This window comes from Apostichopus japonicus, chromosome 20 (assembly GCF_037975245.1).
Source record: "Apostichopus japonicus isolate 1M-3 chromosome 20, ASM3797524v1, whole genome shotgun sequence".
Taxonomy (NCBI): domain Eukaryota; kingdom Metazoa; phylum Echinodermata; class Holothuroidea; order Aspidochirotida; family Stichopodidae; genus Apostichopus; species Apostichopus japonicus.
The window spans coordinates 22291006-22305604 of NC_092580.1; the positions used below are offsets into that span (position 1 = coordinate 22291006).

The following is a 14599-nucleotide window of genomic DNA, read 5'->3' on the forward strand; positions in this document are numbered from 1 at the left end:
TTGGGACAATGGACTTGGCTACATTAAATAAAGTTAGTTTCAAGATAAATTTGTGTTATAGCCTAGGCTCCACAGAAATATGTTGAATTTCCAGACAACAGCAGAAACATTTCAATGGTATTGTTTGGGTGTTTAGCCTACTTTCGATTCCTGTAATTCAAACAGTTCCTGTACGCCTACTTGTACTTGATGGCCAAGTCTTTATGCTGGTAACTTCTAGGCCCTATGCCAAAAAAAGTAAAAACGTAAGTAGTTATCACATGAAGAACAAAATTAAGAATCAAGTTTCCCTTCTTGAAACATGTGCTTAAATAAGCAAGTCCTCACACAATGTTGTATCTTAGCATTTAGTAATGTACAGATGCATACCAGTTTAAGTGGAGGTTCATGATTGCCATACTCCATGTGGCTTGAGTTGTCGTGAAATGGGCCTGTTGACGCTAATTAGTACGACCCCTATAGTTTACACTGTAGGCCTAGTTCTAGTATTAGTTTCATTAATTTATTGATTTTGTTTATTTATTTTCTGATTTTGTTTATTCCTTTTCCCTATTATCACTCTGTATGTGTCTTATCGTTGTGATTTTTAATATTTTACTATGGTCCCATGCAATGTGTTTCTTTTATGTACCGCGCTATATAGACCTAACACAGTTAGGTTAAGTTAGGCCTAGCCTAGTAACAAGTAACATGTTCTAACGTCTAGGCCTATGCTTAGTAGCTGTTTCGCAAAACGCCAAATTTACATTATCGACATATTGTTATGTACGTTAAGGCTAAGACTGATATAACTCACCCATTCTATCTATTCTATCCTGTTCTTTGTATCATCAATGACTTCGGTCAAAAAAGTTAGTATTACTAGTTTATTCGAAAACCGCACCAGTCGTCTTCCTTGGTCTACGTCGTGAGTACTGATCTGTCATGTACAGCTGATCAGCGGTCGTGAGTCAATAGCTGCTGCTTTCATGTGCTCGTAACCAACTACCATCAATGATTATGCAATCCAAAGTACAAACTACCCACAGAAGCCACTTCACTTATGCATGTGACATAGGCGTACGGGGCGGGGGGCAGGGGGCAGACTGCCCCCCAAATTTCCAAAGGGCAAGAAATTCGGGCAAAAGTCCTAAAAATTCGGGCAGTCTAAAAGGGGAAAAAATATATAAATATGCAGTAGCTTGCCCGAATCTTTTTCATATTTTTACCCGACATTTCCGTGGAGAGTGTTTTGTGTTATTTGTTTTGTGACATTAATATAGGCCTACTAATTTTCTTTATTTAGCATCATGATGCCCGAATATTTCCGTGTAACACCACCGTAAGCGCAGCTCAACTGGGCTACCACGCTTTTTGCACTATCGCCCAAAATTATTAACAGGGAACGCCGCTCACAATCGTGGTGACAAGCATGCATGGAGATTAGCAGTCTCTGAAGTGAAAAAGATCGCAGTAAACATTTGTTCTAACTAGTCAACTGTATACCTGGACATCCCCGACATGAGTGTATATAAGAAACATTTTCTTTTTCATGGATGGTGGGGGGGGTGCCTACAAGCCTAAAAGTACAGGTTTATCATATTCTTTGTTATTTTTATACTATTTTGTGAGACAAATTGCAGTCTCACCCGACACAGCGACATTTTCCCGCCTAAAATGTATGTTTTTTCTGGAGGTAGCTGATACTGTGTTAACATAATAAATACGGTAACTAAATAGGAGCTTAAAAAATATATTGTCCTATTTTTCCCCTTCAAAGTGATTTTACCATTTTTTCTTCTTCTAATTAACCAAATTTTTGGGGAAGTGTAAATTTCTAAATGTGAGATTATAAAATAAAGAATGTTTACTTGTTTAGATGCAACTTGCAAGGCCTCAGAAGTGCCATTTCCGGCAATCTGAGAGGCATTTTTTGCCCAAAAATTTCTTGTACGCTACGCGCCAACCGATGGTGGCGCTCCGCTTAGAAAGTGTCACGGGAACTTTCGGGCACAAAATGTTCTGCCCCCCAAACCAAAATGGTCCCGAACGCCTATGCGTGTCGTTGAACAATGTATGTTTTTTTTTCTGGAGGTACTGCATGAGTACTGTGGTAAAATAATAAATAGGGTAACTAAATAGGAGCTTAAAAATATACTGTCCTATTTTTCCCCTTCAAAGTGATGTTACCATTTTTCTCCTTCTAACTTACCAAATTTTTGGGGAAGTGTAAATTTTCTTCTTATACTTTGGGGGACTGGCGCCACCATTTTCCATGTATACATTTTGTTTATTCTTTTTGTCAACGTTGTTGTCATATGAACTTTGTAAGCATATTTGTACTCTACATACCTCACACGAGTGAGGTGAACAGAGCTTGAATCAACTTGAAACTTGAAACATAATAGAAGCCACTTCCGACTTGTCGCTTGCAGCAATTTGAAGACCAATAGCTCGCGCAAAAGCTTCACCCTACACTGCTATTTTACGTAGTGCCCAATTAATTTTCCAGATTGTAAGAAAATTTTTAAAAATAAATAGTAAATTAAATACACAGAATGGTGAGCCATTTCTAAGGGTATATGTATGCGGAATGTTTAACATGTTTTTGAAATATGAAAGTAAAAAATGTGAATGTATCCCCCAGGCACCATGTATAATGGTGTTGTGTTACATGAACAATTATTAATCATGCAGACACTAACATTGGGTTTTCGATGATGTTAGCATGAGCAGTTTTCTTCATGAATCTGACGTAATGTAAAGTGGGTGTACATGTTTACAAAGATTTCACGATTTGACCTCTGATGACCCAAATGACCTTTGACGTCCGTCAAAACCAATAGTCTTCTTTAACTCAATGTGGTACATCTAAACACTAAATTAGAGGTCGACCCAAGCTTCCAGTATTGAGATATCTTGATTACAAGATTTTCACAATTTGACCCCTGATGACCCCAAATGACCTTTGCCCTCCACCAAAAACATCAGACTATTTGTACTTGATGTGGTACTTCTACACACTAAATATGAAGTCTGCCCATACTTCCCATCTTGAGATATCGTGTTAACAAGGTTTTCACAATTTGACCCCTGGTGACCCCAAATGTTCTTTGAACTCCACCAAAAACAATAGGCTTCTTGTAGTTAATGTGGTACTTCTACACACCAAATATCAAATTGGTCTGACCTTCCCTTCTGGAGATATCATGTTTACAAGTTTTTCACAATTTGACCCCTGGTGACCCAAAATGACCTTTGACCTCCACCAAAAACAATTGGCTTTGTACTTACATATATGAAATTGGTGATTCTTTAGAAATCACAACCGAGGACCTGGAATTCTTTTGTTCAAGTCCTCGGTCAGATAGAAAAACAAACGCACACACACACACACACGCACACAAGTTGGACTTTGCAAAACATGAAATTTACACCTATATCGCGATAAAGCAGAATCATGATTCTACGCACTGATAGACGGCTCTGACCGTCGACGGATGAGTAGAACTGTCTATTATGGTACATAATAATATACATAGAAACTAATATATATCCCAGTTATCTCAGACGAGTACAGTAGCTCACTCTGACAAACAAACATTGCTGCCACATGAAGTTACAATGTATTTGGTTTACCCAAATTAAAGCTTCAAACAACTTACTTGTGATTGCGTACATTGATTTAGAATTAGCATATATACATGAAGTCTGGGGTTCAGATCATTACTTCGCCTTATAAATCTCAAAAGGATGAAATCTATTATTATAAATGAAAACTTGACAAACATTAAAAAACGAAACGAAAACGCTTACCTTTCCAGCTTTAAGTTCAGTCGGTCGAGCCTCAAATGTATTTAGAGGATTCGACAGGATCGATCACCTTCAGCCAGGGACGTAGCTAGAAATTTGAAGGGGGGGGGGGCAGAAGTTTAAAAGGGTCATTTCTCACAAAGGGAGCATTATTACATTTAACGGAGCACCATGATGTACAAAGAATTTTGTTTGCCCAAAATTTCTTCCACGTTGCAGGAAATAAACAATAACAGAAGTATTGTGTACGTAGCAGACGAACTTTCAGGGGAAAGATTGAGAAGGGTCGCTTAACCCCCTTCAACCTGAAAAGAAGGCTTTAATGATATTTCCTGCTTTTAGTTAAATTTTCGCTCCCAATGCTCCCCCTGGCTACGTCCCTGCCTTCTGTGACTAGTGCAGTCGCTTCAGTGGTTAGATGGTTCTCTTTCTTTTCTTTTCGTCATTTGCAACCCGTCCACGTGAGCCCCGGGATGCCGCACCGGCCTAGTTAAAGGCATTGAATACTCGCCCGAAACCGCGTGCCGCCCTCCGAAAAAAGTTAACTTTCTATTGCTTGCAAGTGAAGGTTTTTTTCTTGTCGCTACAAAGTGCAGACAGTAATGAAACGTGATACCTTCTTATCTTTATCTGGACCTGAGATGTCCATCGCTGCTATGTATACTGTGTTGTGGGTATTGACCGCAGCTGCATGTAGTGACTGTAAACTAGTGTCTAATTACCGACGGTAGCAAGCTGTTTGTGTGTTTTCTGGGATCGATGGTGGTGTCTCACACTTCTGTTACAACTCATTCGAAACTAGGTCAGATTACCGGCATCAGACGTTTCTTTGTGCGCGAGTCTTCACTGCCTTTAAGCCACTGTAAAACATGGTCACCCTCGTTATTTACAGTTAGAATAAGAAGCCAACAGCAGTCAGTTTGGCTCTCAATTCCAGGTTAAATCCCGGGCAAAGTCCATACCGACCTAATACAAGAAGTACCGCAGCCATTTACTGTCAGAGTACGACCGATCCTTTGCAACTTAAGTCCGGATGTAAGATCATAATCGAAGGCAATAATAACGTGATTAAATGAAAATAAATAAAAACATCACTATAGCAGTAAAAGTGCTCGCAGAGCGAGTACTAAAACACGGCGTAACAAAAGCTGCTACGTACGTACGTATGGCGATCATCAGGCAACTGTACTTTAACCGCATGGCATATTTCCCAGATTAAAGTGAAGTTGTTCTACTTTCCCGCTTTAAATGCGGACACCCAAACCAACTAGGCCATAGACGCTGATTGTATGTCCAGAAGTTCGAAACCAGTAAAGAATGTCGTAATTCCACAATAGGTTTTTGCCACCTGAAACAATGCTTTTTCTGTTTTGGTGACATATTTTTCTACTTATATATATATAAATAAATATATATATAAATATATATATATATATATATATATAACCTCTGAACATACAATCAGCGTACATAGCCTAGTGGTTAGGTTTTCCGCATATAAAGCGGTTTCGAATCCCTGTGGAGACTGGAAGTTTTTTCACTGTTCTGGATATTCCAACTCACTACGATTTCAATTATATATATATTAATTTGCCTTTGTCGTTTACCTCCATTTCATTTAACAAAGTCTGTTCAAATGCTCTCTTTCGAGATCTGGCTTTAGGAATCACAAATGATTTCGAGTTGGTTAGCATCATATTTGATCTCTAGAGTAAGGCAAATATTTACCAAAACAGAACTTGTATTGTTCTATACAGGGGACAACGCATACAAGTGGAATTACGACCTTCCTTATCGGTTTCGAATCTCTGCACATACTTAGCGTCCATAGCCTAGGGGTTAGGGTGTCTGCATATAAAGCGGGAGGCCCAGGTTCGAATCCCGGTGGAGGCTGGAAGCTTCTTCACTGTTCAGGATTTTCGAACTCACTACGATTTCAAATTACATATTTATATAAATATATATATATCAATTTATATATATTTATACAACACCTAATTGTATTCTGGTCATTTGATTGGTCAATTGCTCGTTGATTGCATGCAATATCCGCTCTATTCCACTCTATGAAATAGAACCATGTGTTATACTTTTTTGATAGCACCTTTTTTCAATGGTAAGAGAGCAGAGAAACCTGTCTGTTCAAAACAATCTGTTGCATGAGTGCATTTTACATCCAATTATATCCAAATTTGAAGGTGTTGTATAAAACAAATAATGAATGGTTTCCATTCGTGCAATAGTGCAAATATTTCATGAGTTGAAAGATGTAATTTGTTCCATTCAACGGGGCGCAGCCACGAATGGAAACCATTCATTATTTGTACTATATATATATATATATATATATATATATATAGAGAGAGAGAGAGAGAGAGAGAGAGAGAGAGTTGGTTGGTTGGCGTCTATCTTGGCGCAGAGTGCTCTATGTCCGGTGGGCAGAGCGGAATGTATGTTGAGACTAGTGGAACACTGTCTGATGATCGCTCAACGCGTGAAACTCTGAGTTACAACTACTACCGTAGTATATATATATATATATATATATATATGTATATATATATATATAACTATATATATATATAACTATATATATATATATAAATATATATATATATATATATATATATAAATATATATATATATATATATATATATATATATAAATATATATATATATATATATATATATATATATATAACTATATATATATATATATGTATATAACTATATATATATATATATATATATATATATATATAACTATATATATATATAACTATATATATATATATAAATATGTATATATATATATATATATATATATATATAAATATATATATATATATATATATATATATATATATATATATATATATATATATATATATAGTAAACAAAAAAATGACTCAGAATTGGTAAATAAGGAGTACTGAATAAGAAAATATATTGGATTTTTTGTCAGCAATACTTCATCATGTAGACTCTATAGGGATTCAGACTAAATATATTATAAACTTATAGCACCAAAGAAAAAGAATAGTCCGACAAAGATTCGGGCACAGGGTGTCCTTAACTCCCTCAAAATAGGCTTTTCCATAAAAAAGACCCAATTTTATATTTCAATTTCAATGGTACCTTTCTGAAAGTGTAATTACAAATTACCCTTTTGTTGGGAATGTGAACAAACTCATATGAAATACTGGAATTTGTGTTTCAGAATGCACAAAGAATCAATTCAGTCTAGAAGTGTTTGCCCCTTCAAATCAAAGTCACATGTCCAAGTTTTTTCCATGATGCTTTCAACACCTCGCCCTACCCCCCCCCCCCCCCAATTGCATTCCCTTCCACCCCTCCCGCTTGAATCCACTATCGTCACCTCTATTTCTCCTAATCCACGACTTCAATCGCATTAGAGCCTTGAGATTTTTTCTGCACCCCTTCTCGAGATGCCAGGTACTTCGGGGAGAAACGGCATCATCCTCATTGTCATCAGTGATACGTTCAAAATTTGGAAGTTTTTATCATTAAACAGATTTGATATGGAGCCCTCTATTAGTAACTTTTCCGATCCTACTGGCTTTGAACCAAGCAAACCGTCTCTTTTCCATCCACCCGTAATTAAATCAGGAGGAAAGAGTCGGAGCGTCTATACGTGAGTTCATCATCGGTGTACAACAATTGCTCCGTATAAGGATGATTGTCTATTCATAGAAGCCCGTCGCCGCCTAAGAGTAAGACGGTTTCTTGACGGTCGTAACAGACACTGAGCGATAGCGTGACCGGCAAAGCAACCTATGATCTTTCCTAGGACACCGAATGCAACGGCAAAGCTAATATGTAGTACACCCTTCCAGTGACCTTCCGATATCCACTTCTTGATCAACACGATATTCATGAACAAAACGTGACAAAAATAAAAACTTATCGTTATTATCCCCTCCAGTAGAGCCTCCAAGATCCGACGATTCCTATCGAGCTCTTCGATTTTATGTTTACGATACAGATACAAATGCCAAAGGGTAATAGGTACGATCCCGAACAATGTTTCTGATGCAATTACAAAAACCAACTCGATCACCTCTTCATTCTTATTAATATTATCATCGTTCTGGTAATCACAAAAAACGACGAATGCAACGATAACCGCTAACAAAATAACTCGAAGTAATAAAAAGAGCACTTTCATAAGCAGCCAATTAATCTGTAGACTCTGTCGTTTACCAGTCTTAAAAAACGTTATTAGGTGTTCACAATTATTCACCAAAATATTGTAATTTTCCTCCAATAGCCTTGAGTTGGCACGATCAAGAATCAGTTTCAGAGGGTTTTCATTTTCGATCGTTTCATCGTACAATATTTTGTAAGCAGTTCCATTTTCTTGTTTGGTGAAATCGTAGTCATCCGTAAAATGCACTTTTGCTCTCTCTGCACACCACTCTAGTACATCAAACTGAATGACGTCACATTTACCATTTCCTTTATTATTGCGAATAAGTTGGTGGTGCCACAAGGTGTAGGTCCGAACCCAAGCTATGTGGTCACCGGGGCGTAGTTCGTTTATCACGTTAGGATCGTGGTGTGGTATGTACCGACGATGTGGCATCCCCATAGACAGGCACGCAACGCCTGGTGAGAACTTAAATCTCGACGTTTTCTTCTGCAGAACGACAATTCGCGGATTGACACGTGAAAATCTGTCTGAGGCTTCGAGGTCGGTATCCGCTGTTTCAGTTTCGAGACAGCTAACTTCAACTTCAGATCCATGATCAACAATAACTGACCTATAATCCGTTAGATCGAGGTACTCCGTATCGCAGTTCACGCAACATAATCCGCGAGGAAGCAGGTTGGAGTGATCCCTATTATAAACACGAAATTTGTTCGGATGTTTGCAGCAGTCAGGTTTTGGGGTGTCTTTGTCATACTCGACTTCGCCTGCAACGTAGGTGAATCTTGGCCTTTCCTGCACTGAAATAATCTGCGCGTGGATAGAATGAATTATAATATCAATTGGGATCAATCACCCGGTGAATGTGAAAATAACTCTAGGTAGAAGTTTAGTTTTGATATTTCATATCGTCTAACATTATGACAACATTTAATGCTACGAACCCCCCCCCCCCCCCACCTTTCCCATTTGATATTCGAGTTGCCAAGCTATTCACATTAACAATATTATAAAAATCTGGGCTATACTCCTTAAAGGCTGAAACCCTCGGAAGCTGGCTTTAGCTCATCGGTACCAATATAAATGTTAATGTTCAAACAACTCAAGCAAAGTGTGTTCGTCTAAATGTATATAAACTGTAGAGCACCGTTTGGATGACACTTTAACACTTAATCACACAACTCTTAATAAAATGAGTTTTAACTCATTGTGTAAATATGTTAATTGAGGTCATAATTATGTTACGTTTCCTATTGGGGTTTCTGCTGCGTCAGAGAGGCTGACACTATACCTAAGTACAAGATGAATTAGCCCTGTCAAGTATGGTACGCGACTTGGACTAACATGGAAGTGGCTTTTAGTGGTCTGTACGAAATATCTTAAATTAATGGCAGAGAATGAAGTTAAAGAGAAAGTTCAAAACTTGTTTGAAACAGCTAAGAGTTTCCATCTTAACATCACCCCTAACCAGGGGATAGTGCTACATGAACCGTGAAGCGGGGGGGGGGGGAGGGGATAACATAAAGTTTCAGTCTATTTTCAGAATAAGCATATAACAACGTCACAGTGAATTGAAACAGATGGGAGAGAACGAATGAAATACCATAAATATTTGAACGAGAAAATAATAGTACCCTATATGAAACAAAAGACAATAGATGTTTCACTTCTGCAGTGCTCGTACTGGTTTAAGTACATTACCAATTCAAAGCATTGACACAACGTTTCTTTTCCATAAGGGCGATAAAAAAGACAATTTGCCAACATGTTTCCTAGTCGGCGTCCAAATGCAGTTTTGCCGTTATAGTAAGCGATATAAGATTGGTGGACTATACGATTGTTTATTCGCAGCGGTGGGCAGAGGTGTAGGAAACCCCTCTAAAACCCCTCTAATAAGAAGAAAAGGATACTTATCGGGCTGCAAACAACTACAAACACTTCCAAAAACAGTGGATGGGAAAAATTCCGAAAGTGGACGAAATCCGATCGTCTGCTCCATCTAGTAATACCACTCTATGATTGGAACTAACCAATCGTCTGCTCCATCTAGTAATACCAACCACTCTATGATTGGAACTAACCAATCGTCTGCTCCATCTTATACCACTCTATGATTGGAACTAACCAATCGTCTGCTTCATCTTATACCACTCTATGATTGGAACTAACCGATCGTCTGCTCCATCTAGTAATACCACTCTATGATTGGAACTAACCAATCGTCTGCTCCATCTTATACCACTCTATGATTGGAACTAACCAATCGTCTGCTTCATCTTATACCACTCTATGATTGGAATTAACCGATCGTCTGCTCCTTCTGACCACTCTATGATTGGAACTAACCGATCGTCTGCTCCATCTAGTAATACCACTCTATGATTGGAACTAACCGATTGTCTGCTCCTTCTGACCACTCTATGATTGGAACTAATCGATCGTCTGCTCCATCTAGTAATACCGCTCTATGATTGGAACTAACCGATCGTCTGCTCCATCTAGTAATACCACTATATGATTGGAACTAACCGATCGTCTGCTCCATTGAATACCACTCTATGATTGGAACTAACCGATCGTCTGTTCCTTCTTATACCACGTAATTCTGATATATTCTACAGGCTATATGCACTTTTTGTCGAAGATCGAAACTATATTGATGAATTGTATTGTTGTTATGTAAAGGATTAGATGTTCTTCTCGATTCAGAGCAGATAATAATAATAATAATAATGGTGTTGATGATGACGATGATGATGGTCGTTGGGACTATAGTAAATTTCTTAAGAAGTATGCACAAATAACAAAAGGAGTGTAAATGCTTACTAGCCGGAAATGCATCATATTGAAACATTCATCGATATAACAGAGTCATCATCTCTCCATGTTTTGTGAAAAGTTATGGAAATGCCTTAATTGGAACTATCACAGAGGAAAGAAACTTATTTTATATGCTAATTATTTACAATGCGATTATACGATTATCAATATTGGCGTTCACACATGCACCTGTCCCAGTATTATCCCCGCACGCAGTGATTTTGTGCAGTAGCATATAAGTTAGGCAATGGTGGATTATATTTACCAAATCATACGTGCAGTATTATTCCTGTGACGTTGCTCACAATACCGTACAAAGGGTCAACAAATACCAATAGAAATACAGGAGCCGTTTCGACCAGGCCATGCCCCCCCCCCCCCTCCGACACTATAAAGAAATGCACACAAGTTATTAAAGCCCTGGTAAATATGAAGCCGTAAGTAAGTGATTTGATGTATAAATTCAATTATACAGGCCCTACGTGGGTACAATACTTGATTTGATTTGTATATTCAATTAAAGAGGCATGCATTTTATGTACAATACTATGGTGTCAAGAGCGAAAGTAGCCTACTTGAAGTAAACAAACTTAATCTGAATTTCATCACATCGAATACTCGCATATGATTGGATAATATATCTTCAATAGTATAACAGTAATTTACCACAAATATATATATATGTAGAGATAGACAGATAGATAGATATGCATCAATGCAAAATTATGACTAGTGAATTTTAAAGCACATCATGATGGGGCTGATAAGTTTGATACGTGGAAATGCTACAAAGTTTTCAAAAGCACATTCTTAGCCGGGATTCTGGAATGTTCAATGAGACACAATATGTCTCGCAGTGAGGAAACACGCTTATAGTGTTGTATAATAATAGTGACATTTTGCATTTGAGCATGACTGACCATATAGCCTATGTTTGTACGAAAGAGCTCTCTTTAATGTTCTATGGTGCAGGGGCGCTACGACCAATATTTGTATGGAAGGGAGTGGGGAGAGGTGGGGTCGCCGGGATTATACCTTATGTGGTCTGGGAGGGGTGTAATGAAAAGGGACCCTCCTTTTGATAAATTTTAGCACAATGGAGGGCACTCAGATGCAAAGCGGTACATGTTATATTTTGCAACTTTTGAAACAGTCATGCAGAACTTTCAACTGTTTAAGCACAATTATGTTAAATAGTTACGAAATGTACACTATGTATGCTATAGACATTTGTTAGTGAGGTGGCGGGGGCTCAGTAATTTTATTTTATTTAAGAGAAAGGGACTGAATCTACGTAGGAGGATACGTAGTGATGCCCCGCTATGGCGGAGCAGGCATGGCTTCATGCTAGCAAATTTTAAGTTTACAGTCTTATTCAGTTGCAATGACGGTATTATTACTCTTGACAAGATAGCTATCCATGACAACGTAAAGTTCTTACCTCTTCTGTACTCGAGATGAAACCCAACGAATTATCGGTTATAATGTCCATGTTGCAGTTTAACTTAACCAAATATCTACGTCACTCGTAGGCTACCTCTTGTCAATGACGCTGTCCGTGCATGAATGACTGACCCGTCAGAAAAACTTCCGTTCGATCTTTTACATGTGTGTGTGTACGTAAAATTCGGGACTTTCCACTACGCTTAAATCTACTTGAATTCGAAGTAAGTCACGAGTTCCAGTCGAGACTGGATTAAATATTATTGCGATCACGGGAAACCCCCTCGGTTTCGCCACCAGATGGTTTATCATATGTCTTTGCTATTAAAGAGCCACGGGGAGACACACACACCAGGTCAAATGCAACAGAAGCTATGTAAACAAACTATCATGTTTCGCGTTCAAAATAATGAAGTTACTTGCAACTATTTGTTTTACCGTGTTACCTTGCCACAAATATTTCTTGTGGAAGACAGGCCTGGGCTATTGGAAAGATCATCGGAAATTGCTCAGCAGAATTCACAAAGGACATTAGTTTGCAGGCATCTGGAGTTAAGGCATCCATCTTTCGTATCCTAGCTGCTAATCTATAAAAAAAATCAACGTTTAAGTTTAATTATGAAGCAATGAATTAAATAAGGATTTGATTACTGTTTACTATTAACTTGTCCCTGTTACTATTAATCACAATGACTGAAGTAGCAAATTGTTAATTTAAAAAAAACTTTCACCGTTTTGCTATTGAAACAAAAACGGGTCTTTTAACCTAATGGAATTGTTATTTCGTTTCTCTATATAAAGGTCAATCGAATACATTCGACGGATTTATCATAACCTCAAACGAAGAACCGTGTTGCGTGTGAATGTTAAACAAAGATATATTAACCCTGGGTGTGCTATCACATGCTCATGTAAAGGACTTTTCTATTTGAGTGATAAAAACATTCGCAATTGAATTCGCAAATAACAGAAATCAAAGTTCTACTTTTGATATTTCATGATTTCACAGAAAGCAATGTCACACCGGACGTGACATCGTTATGATCATATGGTACAGTTTCGATGATAGTAGGTGACTGTAGGGGTGCAGAGTGAATCAAGTTGTTTGGTTTTCGTGCACAGGCCTCCCCATATTTAAATAAAATAGGAACAAACCATAAAGCGTGGCATAATTATTACCTAACAATGCAGCAGAAAGTGGCCTACTGTTAAATTGCTAGATCATAATACTTGCTTGTAATGCCAAAAAAACAAAAAACAAAAACGTAAGCATGAACAGGAAGGAATGTAAAAATGGAATATTCACTGTCGAGGCATTAAGAATTTGCTCTCGACGGCAGACCTAACGAGAGGGAGAGCGGGAGGGGGGGGGGGGGGAGGGGGTTACAGCTCCGAGGACAATTAGAAGATCTACAAAAAGTACCTTTATCGTCCTTATTAATTTTTTTGAGGGGGTGGTGGGGGGGGGGGTCCGTTGTCATTGTTAGCCTTAGGGTTTTATTGAAGTTGTCTGTTATCTTTTTGTTTATCAGTCACTTTCGTCCCTTGTGTTTTTTCTTCGTTTAGTATCCATAGACGACGTAGAATAGAAAAATAAATAATGAACCAGATAAAAATTGAGAAGGCATTGAACTGACTTCAACCGAAAACACAAACCCATCGTTATAAGCTTACACTTCAATACACCCTCCATATTGCTCCTTATCGTCTTGTACGGATATTACATATACGTAAAATATCATTTCTCAGAACCAAGGCTGGAATGGTTTGTTCAAATCTTTTGTGCGGCTGAAGATACACGGTGCCTTCACATTATGCTTCAAATCATATTTTTTTTAATCGCTTAAGTAGGATGCAAGCAATCAAATTGTTTGATCGTTATATTCTGTTATTTTTATTATGGATTAGGACTATACTGTTGCTCCTGATTCTATTTAGGACTATCACTAATCCAACAACGCCGCCGTGACATTTACCCTAAAGAGCTCTAACCAGGTCCACAGCCTGATTGAAGGCAGATGGGGTGGGGGGGGGGGGTGTTCCCTCATACAGACTAATTACCCCTTCCCCCACACCAATTTATGCCAGCATCATGTATTCAAAAACTTCACACGAATGTTGTGCCCCCCCCCCCCTCCTTAAATTGTTGGTGTTGCTCCTTAAATTGACCCCAAATTCTTGTTTGCTAAAAATAGTTCCCAAAATTATTCTCACGGAGGTTTGACCTGTCTAACTTATTTCCAGGTCTAAAAGAAGATTAAATTAGAGAGAAGGGATACGCCAGATGCAAAAGTTCATTGTTTAATCAAATTGCTGGAAAGGAAATTTGTGCATCTTTTAAGGTCAAATCACATCGCATTAGCATATTGTAT

General features: G+C 38.0%; 2 protein-coding genes across 3 annotated transcripts in view; both read right to left on the reverse strand.

Moving 5' to 3' along the window:
* The window catches only part of LOC139960984 (prestin-like), a 32523-nt gene extending 31542 nt beyond the window's left edge, over positions 1-981 (reverse strand). Inside the window, exon 1 of one of the 2 annotated variants that reach the window (XM_071959731.1) lies at positions 797-981. In XM_071959731.1, the coding sequence (XP_071815832.1) occupies positions 797-800 (4 nt within the window). In that variant the 5' untranslated portion in view covers positions 801-981. The remainder of the gene's footprint in view (positions 1-796) is intronic. The other variant, XM_071959730.1, reaches the window with a different exon arrangement.
* A 5735-nt stretch (positions 982-6716) lies between these two features.
* Positions 6717-12407, reverse strand: LOC139962144 (uncharacterized). The gene is made up of 2 exons (XM_071962082.1): positions 12226-12407; positions 6717-8774 (listed from the first exon to the last, which is right to left on the reverse strand). Exons 1-2 carry the CDS (start codon positions 12274-12276, stop codon positions 7458-7460), a joined length of 1368 nt encoding a protein of 455 aa, XP_071818183.1. The 5' UTR covers positions 12277-12407; the 3' UTR covers positions 6717-7457.
* Between the last annotated feature and the right edge of the window lie 2192 nt (positions 12408-14599).

Excerpts from the sequence above, each read along its gene's own strand:
- LOC139962144 (XM_071962082.1), bottom strand. The coding sequence starts at position 12,276 with ATGGACATTATAACCGATAATTCGTTGGGTTTCATCTCGAGTACAGAA. Across the intron at positions 8,775-12,225 it reads TCATCTCGAGTACAGAAGAG|ATTATTTCAGTGCAGGAAAG; the intron begins GTAAGAACTTTA and ends ATCCACGCGCAG.